General features: G+C 43.8%; 1 protein-coding gene across 8 annotated transcripts in view; it reads left to right on the top strand.

The window, feature by feature from the left end:
* Positions 1–15,838, top strand: part of synrg (synergin, gamma) — a 32,751-nt gene extending 16,913 nt beyond the window's left edge. For 4 of the 8 annotated variants that reach the window (XM_084019402.1, XM_084019401.1, XM_084019397.1 and 1 more), the window contains 10 exons: positions 95–1,060; positions 5,499–6,050; positions 7,120–7,283; positions 7,407–7,460; positions 7,670–7,766; positions 8,055–8,203; positions 8,833–8,943; positions 9,061–9,099; positions 12,986–13,018; positions 14,889–15,838. In XM_084019402.1, coding sequence (XP_083875528.1) covers positions 95–1,060; positions 5,499–6,050; positions 7,120–7,283; positions 7,407–7,460; positions 7,670–7,766; positions 8,055–8,203; positions 8,833–8,943; positions 9,061–9,099; positions 12,986–13,018; positions 14,889–15,020 — 2,297 coding nt within the window. In that variant the 3' untranslated portion in view covers positions 15,021–15,838. The remainder of the gene's footprint in view (positions 1–94; positions 1,061–5,498; positions 6,051–7,119; positions 7,284–7,406; positions 7,461–7,669; positions 7,767–8,054; positions 8,204–8,832; positions 8,944–9,060; positions 9,100–12,985; positions 13,019–14,888) is intronic. The other 4 variants (XM_084019403.1, XM_084019400.1, XM_084019399.1 and 1 more) reach the window with 3 other exon arrangements.
* The last annotated feature ends 1,343 nt before the right edge of the window (positions 15,839–17,181 follow it).

Below are 17,181 nucleotides of genomic sequence, written 5' to 3'. Positions count from 1 at the left end.
TGACAGAATCATGGCTGGTGCAGCTGTCGGTCTCCCATTATGCCATGATAAATATTTTTTAATGATCTTGAATTTTTTTGTCTTTGATTCGCAGGGGAAGGATTTGCAGATTTCAAGTCTGTCAGCACTGATGATGGCTTCACAGACTTTAAAACCGCGGACAGCGTCTCTCCATTAGACCCTTCAGACCAGGCCAAGATCTTTCAACCTGCCTTCCCTTCTGCCTTCCCAACCTCTCAGTCTCTCCAGCAACTACCCCAGCAGCAGCAACAGCCACCAGCGTCTCTTTCTCACCCCAAAAACCCTCTCAACATGGCCGACCTGGACCTTTTCTCTTCTATAGCTCCCTCCGTTCCTGCCCCCGTTGAGACAAAACCCAGCACGTTCCCTTCAGTGTCTGTGCCCCCCTCTCTAGCGCTCCTACCAGGTGGGGCCAAACCTCCAGGGGGAGGTGCAGACGATTTTGGCGATTTTGCCCTCTTTGGCACGTCCTCCGATGCTGCTCAGGCTTCAGCCGCGGGAGGAGCTGTGGCGGCGCCTCAGGACGACTTTGCGGACTTCATGGCGTTTGGCAGTTCTTGCGGGGAGCCTAAAGGCGAGAGCAGCAGCTTGGGGGTCCAAGGGGAGACCTCCACTCAACAGCGGCCTCAGCAGAGCTCAGACAAGTACGACGTATTCAAACAGCTGTCTCTGGAGGGAGGTCTGGCCTACGACGACGCTAAAGAGAGCGGCGGCGGCTCCTTCTCTTCTCTCAAGAGTGACACGGACGACTTTGCCGACTTTCAGTCCTCGAAGTTCTGCACGGCGCTCGGGGCGGCGGAAAAGACTCTGGTGGACAAGGTGGCCGCTTTCAAACAGGCCAAAGAGGACTCCGCCTCCGTCAAATCCCTGGACCTCCCGTCCATCGGGGGCAGCAGCGTAGGAAAGGACGATTCGGAAGACGCACTCTCAGTGCAGCTGGACATGAAGCTCTCGGACATGGGCGGGGACCTGAAACACGTGATGTCGGACAGCTCTCTGGATTTGCCGGGTCTCTCGGCCCACCAGCCCCCCGCTACAGGTGAGGAACTAGTGCGATTGCTCTGGTGAGGCGCCGACCAGTCACACACAGTATTAATTCCAAGGCCAGCAGTGGCCTCTGCCCCGGGTCACATGGCACGTAATGAGGTCCTAATTGAATTCAATATGCTCAAATACTGAAGACAGACGTAACACTACATGAATAACATATCAGATTAGATGCATATCTTTCATTCTACATTCCATCATCCATCTAATTTATTTGTTTATTTATTTATGTATTTGAATCCTTATTTCCATACCCCCCCTCCCTCCCTCCCTCCAGAACAGTCCTGGCCCATATCTTATTTATTTACAAATGACAAACGCCTGGTTTTGATGTGTTGGCAGTCATAGTTCATAGACGAGGTCCCCGGCTGCTGTCTGTGTGACTCGGATAAGCTCCCCGTTTGCTTTGCGGCAGACATCGCGTTTCCCTTCAGTGTACCTTTTTGTCTCCACAGGCCGAACTCTGTGTGTGCTGTTGACTTACAGAGTGGTTGACTTGAATACAGATGAGTGCGGGAGGTTGTTACGGTGACGATGCTCTTGTTTACGCTCATCACAGGTTTCACACAATAGGCAGTTTACCGAAGGCGTTATCCATAAGCCGACTTTTACCTTTTTTTAACGGTTCGGCGTGTGTGGAGGGCGTAATATCATTTTGATTCGCTGAAAAGGAATTGTTTCCTTTAATAGGAAACAGGCTTTTATGAAATGGAGTAACAGTGAATTGTGTGAGCTGGGCTGTTAGGTGCATCATAGCTGGGATATAATTTCCAGGAGTGTTTGAGTGTGAGTGTGTGCTTTCTGCATCTAAACGTATGTCAGCTTTTGTATTATCCTGCAGTATTTACAGACTTACCATGCAGTATTATTTGGATCAAATGGCGCGTCGTCTTTTTCCTCCCTTGCCTCACGTCGATGAAAGTGGAAAGTTAAAGTTTCCATGAAACGTGCTGTTGTTGAGTTAAATATCATTTACTAGTGCGGTGTCCATTTGGACCGTGCATCGATTGTTTGGCACCCAGAAATACCGGTGCCGGTGTTCTCCAGAACGTCTGATCGACTTCCCACTCAACACACGGCACTCCCTGGGGGTCCTCGGCAATACGTCCAAGTGTTAAGTTGATTGGATTAACGGTTCTCTCTCGATGCACACATACAGACAAAGTCCTTGAGGCTGCAGAGGCTTTAAGCCCCGCCCCTGCAGCTGCACAGAGAGATATCGCTTTGATTAAAAAGAAATCAACCCGTTTCAGTAGTAATCAGGTAATGTTCATGTCAGCCCTCTCCTCCTCTCTCCAGTGCTCATCGTTTATTCACCGAGCTCATCACCTTCCATGTCATGTTTCCCAGAAACATTCAAAGTCGGTTTCTTAATGTAAATTCAGACGGCATTTAAACCGTTGTCTGGTGAAAGCTTTGCAGCTCAAGACATGTTTTTACTTGAATTTTGTCTGAGGATAGAGAAAGTCGACAAAGTCTTCACCTGACAACAGTTTTTACTCACTTTCTGCATAGTTGTTTCTAAGCTTTATCAGTTAATTATCATGTAAACATGCATATATCATCTCATGTCATTCAAGGAATTGATGATTCTTCCTAATCAGAAGAAATCATAAACATCCCCATTGCCTTATTTCAGTTTCTGTAGAGTGGTTAAACCGAAGCTGTACTGACAGAGTCATGAATAGTGCTTTGTTTGTTGGGAGCTGCAGTGAATCAGTTAATCCACTGCAGATAACAGTGCCCAGTTTGACATTGATACATTCCTAAGAAGCTTTTACCGTACTGTAATGGCTGCTCCAGCTCTCCCAGCCTTTCAGCGTTCATCATCTATCCGATCTTCTCTGGGACTAACCTGTTAACGCGTAGCAGGCCGAGCGGTTTTGAGCACCTCACCATGCTTTGCACTGTGTTTCTAGACATGTGCGTAATGTTAAAGAGACAGTATTTCTTTCGCAGGGTTCCTTTTGAGGAATCAGATTTGATTCATTTTTTTTTTTGTTAACCGTCATCTGTGATATTGCAGCATGAACTATCATGTGTGGCTCTACGGTCTGACTCTCTGAGAACATAATGACGTTAGTATTACCCTTCCTGCCTTGCTTTTGCTGCAGTGTGCCTGCCTTTTCAATTTGTGAAATTGACAAGAACGTAATACAAGATACCATTTTATGCATAAAACAGTATTGCAAGTTGTTTTTATCAAAGGAAACAAATGTATACAGATTTAATAGTGTATTTTTATTACAGGAATACGAGCTCTTACGATGAAAGTCTCCTTGATCTTGGTGTGATTTGCATAAATTAAATGTAGCCTACAGTATTTAGTAAGATGAAAATATTTTAGGTCAATATTTCAAACTAAAGCATTGTTGTCTCGAGTAAAAACGATGTGCTATTATTTAGGGAATCATAAGAGTTTGTGCACATTAGCCTGCTTTAACAAACATTCGCCGTAGCAAGAGAAAAAGGATACTGTCTCTTTAAACCTGTTTCTGCGTCTGTGATTGGCTGTAATTCAAGGCCCTTTCTGGGATGTCAGGTGTAAGGATGGCCCTCTTTGTTTTCTGTAACCCTTTGAGTGCTTGAACAAGATCACTTAACATTTTTACATGCAGATTAATAATGCTATGAGAATAAACACCAGGACTATTACTAATTGTAAACGCATCAAGATGGCAGCCTCTTAAATTGTGGCTTTTAAGTCCTCACTCCTCCTCAAATGCAGTTTGTACGCAGCCTTTCCAAACGAGCATTGATTCTTGGGATGCTGTACTGATTTGCCCCCCCTCAGGTCCTCAAAGGGTTAATGCTTCCTGCCTTGAGCTTGTTCTTTGAATTATCTTTTTCAACCCTGGCTTTTTTCAAGTGTTCTGTACTGATATCTCTTTCCAAAAACACCTGTTGCTTTACATCCTAATAGTAAAAACCGAGTTTGTCATCTCCCCAGAATTCCTGATTTCTAGTCTGTGACTGTGCCTTCTCATTCTGGTTCCTGCTTCTATATTCGGGTTATCTTTGTTTTACCTTCTGTTTCTTTTTTCTGCTGACTCTGCATGCCCTTGTATTCTAAATGACTGAAATCTAAATATTTTACAAGTGTTAGTTTGACAAACCTCTTGTAACGATAGACCTATTTCACAGTACTTTGTGACCTTTCTCTCTTTCTCTCTACTCATGTTGTCGTAATAAATATTACTGTTGGTATTGCTGAAATGCGTACCGTCTTATTTTCTCCTTTCCTTTCCCTTTGCCGCAAACTGACCTAATGACACGAGGCTTACAGCACCAGGTCCTTGTCAATTTCACAAATTGCTTTTTGTATCTGAGGGCTTCTGTCATGCAAAGTAGGAAGGGTTGATGTGTGTGTGTGTGTGTGTGTGTGTGTGTGTGTGTGTGTGTGTGTGTGTGTGTGTGTGTGTGTGTGTGTGTGTGTGTGTGTGTGTGTGTGTGTGTGTGTGTGTGTGTGTGTGTGTGTGTGTGTGTGCGCGTGTGTGTGTGCGTCACAAAACTGGGACAGAGCAGACTTAGTGACAGGAAAGATCTTTTATTGACGTTTAAAGTTTTAGAATAGAAAGAGATGTTAGGAAAGTAAGCCAGTGTAGAGGGAATTACATACAATACATAAAAGCAGTGTTTCAGTGAAGTGACAGCAGTCATTTTCTTCTCATAAACACGATTCCTCTCAGATGAAACAAACAAAACAACTTGTTAACCGTTAGTGAGATGATTTATTGAAACAGAACTCTCAAAAATGTGGGGGAAAGGATGTATTACTGTTACAACAACAATAATTAGTCAGGTTCTAGTGGTACAATGAAGAAATCTGCTTAATTAATGTGCTTTACAGTGTATGTGAATTTCTTTTTTACGTCTTTTAAGTGCAAAATATGGGGGAGGGCTGATTATTCAATACATCTCATTCTCGACACTATTGACTTAAATGACACAGGTGATGTCATTTAAGTTAGAGGGTCAGTTTTCCCAAATAGCAAAGCAACCTGTAGTGGTGATTTGGTAGTTTATCTGTGAGACTTGGGCCTCCCAGTATAATAGATTAATAGATTAATTGAATAATTAATGACATTTCAAAGATTCAGCAGAAATATCTATTTTCAAAAACAATGTTCAGGTTATTAATCCACGTGTGAATGATCCAACCTGGGACATGTTTCTGTTGACTTTTATACTGATTGTATTTGGTTAGAGGTTAGAAATGTCCGACTGATATTAATACCTGACTAAATTAAACCAAACAAAAAATGTCTGCAGGTTTGACACCACTTAGAGGTAAGCGAGGAGGGAACGGGGATATCACTTGACCTGTAGATAAGTGACACAGTGATAATCCAAGTCTCAGACTCATTGATCTACCTCCTATCATGACAGCATCTGTGCTATTCCTAGGAATGTCTGTGTTGTCATTGCAGAAGGAGACGACATGAAATTTGACCCCTTTGGGACGTCGGGCCTCAGCACCCTGACCAGCTATGACTGGTCAGACCGGGAGGAATGTCTGCCCGGTGAGGTCAGGAAGCCGCAGGGCTTCGAAGGAGCTTCCCTTCCGCCTTTAGCGCCAGCACAGAGGAAGGAGCTGGCCTTCGGCAGCACCGAAAACATCACCAGCAGCTCCGCAGCAAAGATCACGACCACCTTCGCCACGGAGGACGCCTCGTCCACAGACGACAAATTCGAAGCCTTTGCCGATTTCGGCGCGGGCGACCAGGGAGGCGGCGACGGCGAGGACGACTTCGGGGACTTTGCGAGTACCGTTTCTGAAAAGTCCGACTCGCCCGCCGCCACGGCTGAGGGCGGCTCTGAGGGAAACCAAAGCGAGGCCTCCGACGAGTTCGGAGCCTTTCAAGGGGACAAGCCTAAGTTTGGCAAGTCTGACTTCCTCAAGGCCAGCGCTCAGACCAACCTCAAGTCCAGCGAGGAGATGATCAAGAACGAACTGGCGACCTTTGACCTGTCCGTTCAAGGTGAGTCACAATCATCACGTTTATGTTGAACCTGCTGCGTTTGCTCATGATCTAAATACAGAAAAGAAAGTAATTTGATAGTGAAAACAGTCATTAATTGCAGCCCTTAATCAGTTGTTTCATAAATGGTATATATCATTATTGAAATATGATGTCCCATATGACAGTTTATTAAAACTCAAGCTGATTGGTTTCAGTTTACAATTATATTAAATAGCGAAAATCAACAAATCCTCACATTTGAGAAGCTGAGCTAAGAGAACTGGTGCATGTTCTCAAATATCTTATTGCATGTTTTAATTAAGACTGTTCCTCCATCTCCTCCCGCCACCACACCCCCGCATGTCCGGCCCCTCAGATCTGTAATAAATCTGTCAGGCATTAGATGGCAGTCTTGAGATGACGGCTCTGTTCTCGTGGCAGCGACTGGGCGAGATGGATTAGCAACCAGGCCAACAAATCCATGAGCACAAATTAACTGTATCCACTGAAAGGCTGTTCGTTTTTTTAAACTGCTGTTCGCGGGTGTCGTGTTCCACGAATAATTTATCAGCGTTTCCTGTGATAAATACCCCGATTGCCCCCATAGATTTATCTCCCTGCGCTGGATTTAATTTGTGTGAGAAAGGAGAGCTTTGCTTTCTCGTCTTCGCCCAGTGGAGCAGTAATCTGATCATGACGGATCTTCTGGGTTGTGGGGAGGATGACGCATGTCTCTGTGGGGGGCGGAGGAGTCGGGTGGGGGGTAGATTACCTGTGTCTGGACAACACACATGCACTTACTGCCAGCCCCGCTGGAATAGCTTGTTTGTTGTGGTAGCCTGCCAGGTTTTCTGTCTGTGAGCCCATATGAATTATTCATACCTGCACATTCGTGCCTCTGTTTTGTACGTAATTATTGTTCGTCACAAATTAAGTATTTACTCACGCCGGCCTTGTCCTTGAGGAATTAGCCGCAACAGAATGGATAATGATTGCAAACAAATGGGTGCATAATCTCAAAGTGAGTCATCAGCATGGGCGGGTGAACTGATAAAAGTTTATGTATGTATGCGGCGTCGCTTTTCAGGTTCCCACAAACGCAGTCACAGCTTGGGCGACAAGGAGATTGGGCGGTCGCCCCCGTCTCCGGCTCCAGAGCAGCCCTTCAGAGACCGATCCAGCACCCTGAGTGAGAAGCCCGCCCTCCCTGTCATCAGGGACAAGTACAAGGACCTGACTGGGGAGGTGGAGGTGAGCATGACCCCTCACCTCATGTTAGCGCCGTTATCAACCACCACATTTCAGCACAATACTCTGCAGAATGCAGAAATGTTCCTCTGTTCATTTGAGATAATGTGCTCTTTATCGTTGCAGGAGAGCGAGCGTTACGCATACGAGTGGCAAAGGTGTCTGGAAAGTGCTCTGGAGGTTTGTATTTGTATTTTGTTTTAAGTTGTGGGACAAATATTTTTCTCTAACGGTGCAGTTGTTTGTGGTGACAAAACACCACTTATCGTGATGGTGTCTCTCCAAAAACTGTTATTTTTTCAGCAGGCCATCTAAAAAATGTTGCTGGCATATAATTCTTGGATAGAATTGTGACATAAATGTATACATGTATGTTAATGCGTTCGCAGGTCATCAACAAAGCCAACAACATCCTGAACGGCATCAGCAGCTCCTCCGTCTGCACCGAGGTCATCCAGTCGGCTCAGGGCATGGAGTACCTTCTGGGTGAGGAATCACACACTCATGCACACACCTCCACAAACAAGCCAGGACCAGCAAATAGTGTGTGAACAGGAAGGCTGTGAACCCCGGTGTGGCCTCGCACCCTCTGAAGGACGGGAGAGGACGAGATTAAAGCCAGCTCTGGTGTGATGGCTCATATCTGCCTGGTCTGACAAGGTCCTGCTCCTCTGCTTTTAATGAGCCGAACACGTCACACAGTGAGGGGCTGAACACAGTGTGCTTCCCTGAAAAAAAAGAGTCATTTGTTTGCTTGTGCATTTGCTCCGACAGGCGTGGTGGAAGTGTATCGCGTGACGAGGCGCGTGGAGCTTGGCATCAAGGCGACGGCCGTGTGCTCCGAGAAGCTGCAGCAGCTCCTGAAGGACATCAGCCGCGTGTGGAATAACCTCATGGGCTTCATGTCGCTGGCCAAACTCGCTGTAAGACGTACAACAACACAAAAAACCATCTAAATATCACAGGACAGTAAAACATCCAAACATAGACACAGGTGCAGAAACGGCGTTTACTGGCTTCTGTTATAAACTGCAGGTACACAAATACACGTGATAATAGAGCGAGTCAATTCTCAACACGAAGGCTGCCCAATAACCTAATTAAATGTTAGTGAATCCAATATTGTCGGTCCATTAGCTGAAAATCAATGATTCATCGATCCGGCTTGCAATTGCAGCCTGAATCCTTTGAGGCAGGTCGGTGTTTGATCAAAAGGGATGACAAGGACTTGTATAGATTTATTTACCCTGCTGTCTGCTGCCATCTGTAAATCAGAAACATAGAGGAGGAGGAGGAGGAGGAGGAGGAGGAGGAGGAGGACATGTCCTCATGGGCACAGCTAAGATGAAGCACATCTCAAGGAAACTTAATATTTAATCAAAGCATGTGGGTAGCTCTTTTTTTTTCTTAAAAGAAGAAAGATGTTGATGCTGGTTGTTATTTTAATGTTTACTGTGAGCAGATTGCTGTTATTATAAGAATAGAAACATGGAGTACATTTTGCCCGATGGCAGGAAGTAAAATGAGTTTGTGTGTGTGTTTTTTTTTGTAGCCTGATGAAAACTCCCTGGATTTCTCCTCCTGTATTTTGAGGCACGGCATCAAGAACGCCAAGGAGCTGGCTTGTGGGGTGTGTCTGCTCAACGTCGAGGCTCGCAGCAAGGTTTGTGTGCTGCACAAACACACACACACACAGAATAAGTGTTTTTACATACATGTTGTTGTGCTCATCCACACCGGATGACAACTGACATTTCTTTGACTTTGAAACGTTTTGCAGAACAAAGAAAACGGCGCTATTGGACGTCTGTTTAAACGAGTATGAGACATTCAACTGTCAACTAAATCTTATTCCACTCTTTCCCACTGGGGGGGGGGGGGTATTCTCCTCTAACCGACGAGCCCAGCGGGGGAGCCAGAGTGACAGGATTCACTTCTCTCCACTGATCCTCTCCCGTAGGCAGTCGTCTGCAGGGACACAAACTTTGAAACAGCCAGAGAGAATCAGCCAAAATCACTCTAGGAGACTTAAATCAATTGGCCGGTCGTTAAGCCCCCGTCCCTCTTAGTTACTGTCACTACGCTGTCACGCTTTCTGTTTCTCTCCGGCCACACGTGTGCACTGTGTAATTACTTTTTTTTTTGTCTAGACAAAAGCAGCTTCTCACTTCAAGCCAGCGGTCGTCAATTTTGTTTTTTTGTGGACAAAGACGACAGCTGTAGCCGGCAGATTAGCCGGAGCTAGCTGGCTACGTTGTGTTTTTCCAACTCAGTGGTTTCGTGGCTACGAGCGTCTCTTCCTAACTGGATGCGTTTGAACGAGTGAACATCAGATTGTTTCCGTTTATCCCAATTATGTCCAAACCTATTATTTAGTACATTTGGAGAGTGTTTAGGAAGAGGTTTAAGGCAGAAATTAAACCTGAATGTCTCGGGCATCAGCAGCTCATTCATGATTTTTATTGCAGTGCAAAGATTTGGTTCTAGAGAGTTAGTTCTAGTAAAAGAAGTATAATTAGGACAAATGTGTGTAAGATTAGATAAGATTGTTTTAACATAATTGTTTGACTCCTTAGCTTGTTGTCTGTTTGTACTTTTTGTAAAGTTTCTACTTATTGTGAGTTGCTTTGGACAAAAGCGTCTGCTAAATGTCCTTAATGTAAATGTACTTTTAACCTTCTATGTTACAAAAAAGAAAATGCTTTTATTATGAATACTAATCTAGTACTAGTAATACTACTATAACCAGTGTGCAATGCTATCTCAGAGGTCCGCGGCCGGCTTGCGTGTTTCTCCTCGTGCCACGAACAAATTGGCAAGAAAACACCTTGATAATCTATAAACTATATAAATGATGAATTCCCCTGATTCACCTCACTATACACTCGAGTCGCTGCTGTTTGTGATTGTGTTTTTGTCGCATACCGAACCAATCAACCTGTCCCGACAATGTATAGTACAAATACGTGTACCGGTACACACGTACTAGTTCTAGTAAAGGACAATCACAGTTGGTAAGAGGGGTTAAATGGGCGGTCTCAGCTGTCAACCTGAACGATGACACCAAAGAAGTGTCTCAGGATAATAATGTGCACTCTTGAAATAAGTGAGAGAGGAGAATTGTCACTTTGGCACCTCAGGGTGGGCTCTTGCACTTTGGGATTGGTTCTTCAAGGTCAAGGGAAGGGTTTCATTTTCTGTCCTCTCGCCTCTGTCTGGAGGGAACTTCTCAACCTCGTCACCTGCTGCTAACAACCACTGGTGTTTCTGATAAGTGTTGGCTTATTAACTCCATATGGGGGCGCCGTGTGCAGAATGGCTGTATGTCTCCCTCCTGGCCTACGGTGGCGGTGCTTTTCATCGACGAGCGCCATTAATGTTCCCGGACCCTGCGGTTTTGGAGGGCAGGATGGTGATTGTTTTCTCGCCTTTCCCCTGTGTGGCTCAGCCAGAAAACAGATGGATGGTCCAGGCGAGGATGTGGCTGACTGAGAGGCATCTAGGATGGGAGCAGATGTGGCTTCCACATCAGTCATAAGCAGGGTGTTCAGTTGACAATTAGGCCTTTGCACACACCAACTCTCACCTCGTGTGTGCAAAGAAGCAGGCTGAAATTAATGCGGTTTTATTTAGTCTCTGTGCCACTAGCATGACATTAATAACCCATCTTTTAATTGTGTTTTTTGGCAGAGCCACACTGGTAAGAATGAATGAAAGCCAAGTGAAGAATAGCATCCCCCTCAGAGTATAATGAAGTGAAAGAACGGCTGCAGCAGACGTAGCTGATATGTTGAATTGTCCTTTCGTGAAGAGGTTTGTTTTTTAACCAACGGTACTGAAGGGAGGAGATGAGCTTTATGGCTCCTGCTTTATATGTGCTGTGCATTTAAATTTTTCAAGATTAACAAAAAACCCACCAATAGAGTCAAAAAGACTGCATTTATCTTCCTCAGGAGCAGGCAGAAAATGGTCCTACTTCTCTCTGCTGGCCACCAGGGGGCGACTCCTCTCTGGTTGTATAGAAGTCTATGAGAAAATGGTCCTACTTCTCTCTGCTGGCCACCAGGGGGCGACTCCTCTCTGGTTGTATAGAAGTCTATGAGAAAATGGTCCTACTTCTCTCTGCTGGCCACCAGGGGGCGACTCCTCTCTAGTTGTATAGAAGTCTATGAGAAAATGGTCCTACTTCTCTCTGCTGGCCACCAGGGGGCGACTCCTCTCTGGTTGTATAGAAGTCTATGAGAAAATGGTCCTACTTCTCTCTGCTGGCCACCAGGGGGCGACTCCTCTCTGGTTGTATAGAAGTCTATGAGAAAATGGTCCTACTTCTCTCTGCTGGCCACCAGGGGGCGACTCCTCTCTGGTTGTATAGAAGTCTATGAGAAAATGGTCCTACTTCTCTCTGCTGGCCACCAGGGGGCGACTCCTCTCTGGTTGTATAGAAGTCTATGAGAAAATGGTCCTCTTCTTCAATCCAGCATGATGTTCATTTAGCGATGCTGAACTCGAGGCTTCAAAACTGTAGTACTCAAACCAGTTAGTGACGTCATGATGACTCCGTCCACTTCTTATATGCAGTCTGTGGTCAGGAGGCAGGGATGAGCCACCATCAGCAGCTTTGAAGCGTCTGCTAAATGATAAATGCTGATTGGAACAATTCCAGGGTGACTCACTGAAGTTGAATAATTTAGCATTTCTGGCGATTTATATGAATTGAGGTTTTCTCAGCCGTGCCTCCAGGATTTGGATTAATTGTATGTGTTGTTTTTTACTTGAGAAAGTATGACAGCAGCGCTAACAGAAGTTTGGATCTCAGCTTTTTTTTTTCCCCCCGCAAATGTTCCCATCTCCTGAAAATGTTAGTTTGAAAATCTGTTCTCTGGTAGCCCATCTCGCTCACAGCTTGCTGTGTTGTGCCTCAGGTCAGCAGGATTACTACACAGTTAAATAAATTGCTCTGGTAATACCAGGCCTGGTATTCGGTCTGAAATTGGTTGTGACGCAGGTTTTGGGGGGGAGAAAAAAATAGCATTAAAGCACCACTTCTGTCCGACCTCCACTCTGGATGTGACAATGTATAGTTAAATTAGCTCATTAGCACCTAGGTGGCTTATGGTTTAAATTGCCAAACAACATGATTTCTTCTATTGTAATCTGAAGAAATGCACAATTTAATAAAACGATTTTTATTGGAGTTTGTCAGGAAATGTAGAAACTAGATGTAAAATATGTAAATGTAAGAGAGAGATGCGGCGTGGTGACGAAACACAAGGATTGAATGGAAATTTGTGGAAAGTTCAATTGATTTCATAGATAAGGAGCTCAGTTTGATAACAGCAGCGAGTAAAAATGCTTTGTTTTAATGGCATTAATTTTATGAGCAAAGTAAAACATAATTGATTAACATAAAACCACATTTATTTGATTGTTTATTTTATTATACCATACAAATATGCTACTCTAGCATTAATTTATCAATATTTGACATCAATTAAGGCCAAATCTCTTACATTTTTTGAGATGGAGAATATGCAGGCGCCCTGAGGGATAATAACTTGGATTCTTTCATGTTCTCACTCTCCAATAAAACCGGGGAAAAGGAGCTCTGTTCTGGCGAAACAGCTGTTCTGCATGCTTTCTTGCTGCTCTTTCTGTCTTTCTGAGCTTTGCATGGACATGTTTGTTGACTGCTCTTGTGCTTACAGGCATTGGCTAAAGACAATGACAGGAGGTCAAGGGTAATTATACTTCATTTATTTCTAATTATTATAGAGTAGAAGTGTAGAAATAATACAGATAAGAAAAATCAGGGTAGTTTTTTTAATATTCTCTAACCTGTTAGTGGCTCAGTCTGAATCCCTAACCTTTTACATGCACGACAAAGGTCAGCTGAATTAGTTCCGAAGCAGGAATACTACATGTGTGCTTCATAGCCGAGTGGCTGCCTGTCTGAAAGGCTTAATAATACACAGTTAAAGCAGACCACAGTGAAATACGGGGGAAGTCTAAGAAGGACTCGGAGTGTGTGAGGGGGACCGCCCTTTCATTCAGCATCCCACATCTTCCAGCTCTGAAAGGGAAATCGCTCTGCTTGTGAAATGTGTGCCAGAAGAGAACAAGTGTAAATGTGTCATTGGGTTTGCGTGAGAAAGCAATCCATCCAGCCGGGAGCGTCTGCAGACTGCACTCAGGCAGGTGGAGATGCTGTTGACTCGGTGTAGTGTATTTTGCATGTAGTTTTGGCTTTCTGCATGCAACTCCCCTCTCCGTCTGAGTGGGAGGCTATGATTCACCACACATGACTCATTCCTCGGCTTCCAGGGTTTCACCAGGGATGCAAACTCTTAAACCGCGCATGGCCAACACATTAGGATCTCCTGATTGCACACGCGAGTGGGGATCAGACCGCCACATTTCATTTTCTTGGAACAGCTACAGTCTGTTTAAAACAATAAGGCTCAGCTTCTCAGACACAGAAGCAAATCAAGCAACAGGTCCAGGCTGAGTGTTTTTTCCCACTATAGAGATTATCGGCCTTTTGCTAAATGAATGAATTAAGTCATATCTGCTGGTGCAAACGGCGTCATGTCCTGCAAGCCCGTAATGAAACAATGGCACATCATCAGCATGTGGTTTAAAATCACTCAAATCGTCAGTTTTAAAATAGAAGTTGACTGTATATTGAATATCTGCTCTGCTATTTGACTGGAGTCCAAATAGCCGTCATCTCTGCCTCCAGCTTTTCTGCTGAAAAGCCAGATCAGGTTATTAAATGTCGTCACTAACAGACAATCATCTAATCTACAGCATCCAGCATTTTTGAGTGGTTTTTATGTTGTCGCGCTACCAGATCTCTGGCCAATTCAGATACTGGGCTTTTTGGGAGGGAGGGGTGAGAAGAGCTTGCGTGCATTTCAGCATTAGGACCAATGGGTTGCTGTTAAACGCTGTTAATCACTCTCACTCAAGGTCACTTCTGCAAGCGGACATGAGGAAACCGGGAATCGAACCGTCGGCCTTGTGATTAAAGGCCAACCCGCTCCACCCCCCGAGCCACAAGCTGCCCCCAAAATACCAAAGAGATCGTCTTATTTCCACAAGTGAGAGCTTAAATGTGTCACAGCATGCTGCAGCCGCTTGGTCATGACGATACTCTTCAGAAAACACATGTTTATTAGATTTATCAAGTCTCTTTGTGTTGTACCTGTTTCAGGTCATGTGTTATTCATTAGTAGCACACAGTTTTATGTATAAACAAATGAAATCCTTGTCTTTCCTCGCTGGTATTGCATGTTAGTAAACCCAGAGGCAGATTTTCTCATGCGCTCATGCACTTGGCTGAATTGTACAGCAGGGTCACGGACACGGGAGCTGAAATGTGAGTCATGCAGTGAATAAACATCGGTGGCCTTTTTTAAAAATTCAAGACGGGGAAGAGTCGTCGTGTCACTAGTGGTTCTTTCAGTTTAGGGATCGGTAGGTAAGAACCTGTCTCACTGCTCGTCCTGTCTCCACCGCTTCGCTCCGTCTCCCTCCTGTGTGCACAGACGGGTTCATTGTCTCTCTGATTCAGGTGTGTAACATCGCCCTCCTTTCACTTCCTGACAGGCATTCAACTCGGAGACGGACAACTTCAAGCTGCTGTACGGAGGCCACCAGTACCACGCCAGCTGTGCCAATTTCTGGATTAACTGTGTGGAGCCCAAACCCCCCGGCCTCATACTGCCCGACCTGCTCTGAGCTCTGGACTGCAGCTGCCATGGCAACGGGGCACAGGCTAATCAACATCAGATAGGTGGAGCAACGACTCCCCACGAACTGAGAGAAGGACGTTTAAAGTCACTGGATTCCTACCTATTTATTTCTTTAATTTTTAATCTGTTTTTGTCGAAGCTGGTGGTTTGTCAAATATTCCCTGTCGTTGTTATTGTTGCCCTTTTGTTCCTCCACATGTATGACCTCATCATAGGTCAGCTGTACAGGTTGTATTTAAATCAACTACTAGTCATGCGTTAAATATACACACATGTCCGTGACTCGCATATTAGGTGGGCAATTTCATTAAAACTGGAAGACTTTTTAATGTCACTTCTGTTTGAGAGGATTTTATTCGGGACTTCCTCGGTTCCCACTGAACAAGCGCTGTTGGATCATGAGTTATTGTACTTGAATTGTGGGTCAGGTCTGGTTGGTGAAACTGTGGCTCTTTTGCTTTTACTATGAAATCTTAAACATTCAAAACCGAGGCAGGTGTTTTAACATTTTCCTGAGTTGTGTTGAATTCACTGTTGCTGTTTGTTTTATTTTTATTTTTTTGTTGCATGATTGATGAGATTTCTCTGCATATTTAAATTGTGTATTTTATAGGCTGAAAACCTGAAGGGAACCACGATAACGGTTTTGTTGTTTTGCATCTTGGTGTTGAACGTCTGGAAGAAGTCGATTTCTGAACTAAAATTGCAGCAGCACTTTTCATATATTACAGTGTGGCGCTGTAGCATTGTAATTATGACTAACTGTAATGTGAATGTGATGTAAATAAATACTCGTATAGTTTATTTAAAGTGTCAGATTGTTTATTATATTCATCAGAATTGTTTAAAGAATACTCAAATCCATTAAATGTTATTGATCACTGTTAATGACAATCATAGTTCAGTTAGCATCAAAACAGTGTGCATGGGGCTGGAATAAGAGCTTTCTCTGAATATTTAAGGCCCCTTTAAGAAGAGAAAAAAGTCTTAAAGGTTTTCGAAAAAATAGTCAGTATGGTATGTCGGATAAAGCTATTGTGTAGTATGTTGAAAAAAGTAATAGTATAGTATGTGAAAAATAGTCATATTTGTACGTAAAAAATAATGAAGAAAGTAATAGTATAGTATGTGGAAAAATAGTCATATTTAATAGTATAGTATGTCATTGTACTGCAGGGGTGTCGAACTCAAATTCGATTTGAAAGCCAGAAGTAGGTTTGCGAACAGTTCCAGAATGGTTCTAGACCAGCCAGGAGTTGGTGCCGCTCTGGAACCAGTTTTCCTGGCCGAGAGCCGGTTCTTAGTCTTAGAATAGTATGTCAAAAAAAAGTCTTAGTATATAGAGAAAGTAATTACTTTTTTCATCGTACTATTCTGACAACTTTTTTCAACATACTATACTTTTTTCACCACTTTTTGAGAGAGCGATAAGACACGCGGGAAACTGTTTGCCGGGCCGGGAGTCGAACCGAGGATCACCGCGTCGTGGACGTTGAGCGCCTGTACATGGGACGGCTGCCCTAACCACTGCGCCACCGGCTGCCCCAACATGCTATGACTTTTTTCGACATGCTATACTACAACTTTTTTAAAACTTTTTTCGACATGCTGTAGTACGACTTTTTTCATGACTTTTTTCGACATGCTTTACTACCACTTTTTTTCATTACTTTTTTTCGACATGCTATACTACCACTTTTTTTCATTACTTTTTCCGACATGCTATACTAACACTTTTTTTCATTACTTTTTTCGACATGCTATACTACAACTTTTTTTCATTACTTTTTTCGACGTGCTGTAGTACGACTTTTTTTCATTACTTTTTTTGACATGCTGTTGTACAACTTTTCGTTACTTTTTTCGACATGCTATACTACCACTTTTTTCATGACTTTTTTCGACATGCTATACTACCACTTTTTTTGTAACTTTTTTCGACATGCTATACTACGACTTTTTTTCATTACTTTTTTCGACATGCTATACTACCACTTTTTTTGTAACTTTTTTCGACATGCTATACTACGACTTTTTTTCATTACTTTTTTCGACATGCTGTAGTACGACTTTTTTCGTTACTTTTTTCGACATAAGTAATGACTTTTTTTCATTACTTTTTTTCGACATGCTGTAGTACGACTTTT

The sequence above is a fragment of the Eutrigla gurnardus genome, assembly GCF_963514095.1.
Source record: "Eutrigla gurnardus genome assembly, chromosome: 10".
NCBI classification, from domain to species: domain Eukaryota; kingdom Metazoa; phylum Chordata; class Actinopteri; order Perciformes; family Triglidae; genus Eutrigla; species Eutrigla gurnardus.
The sequence above is the reverse complement of the archived record's forward strand: the minus strand, read 5'-3'. Positions and strand labels throughout refer to the sequence as shown.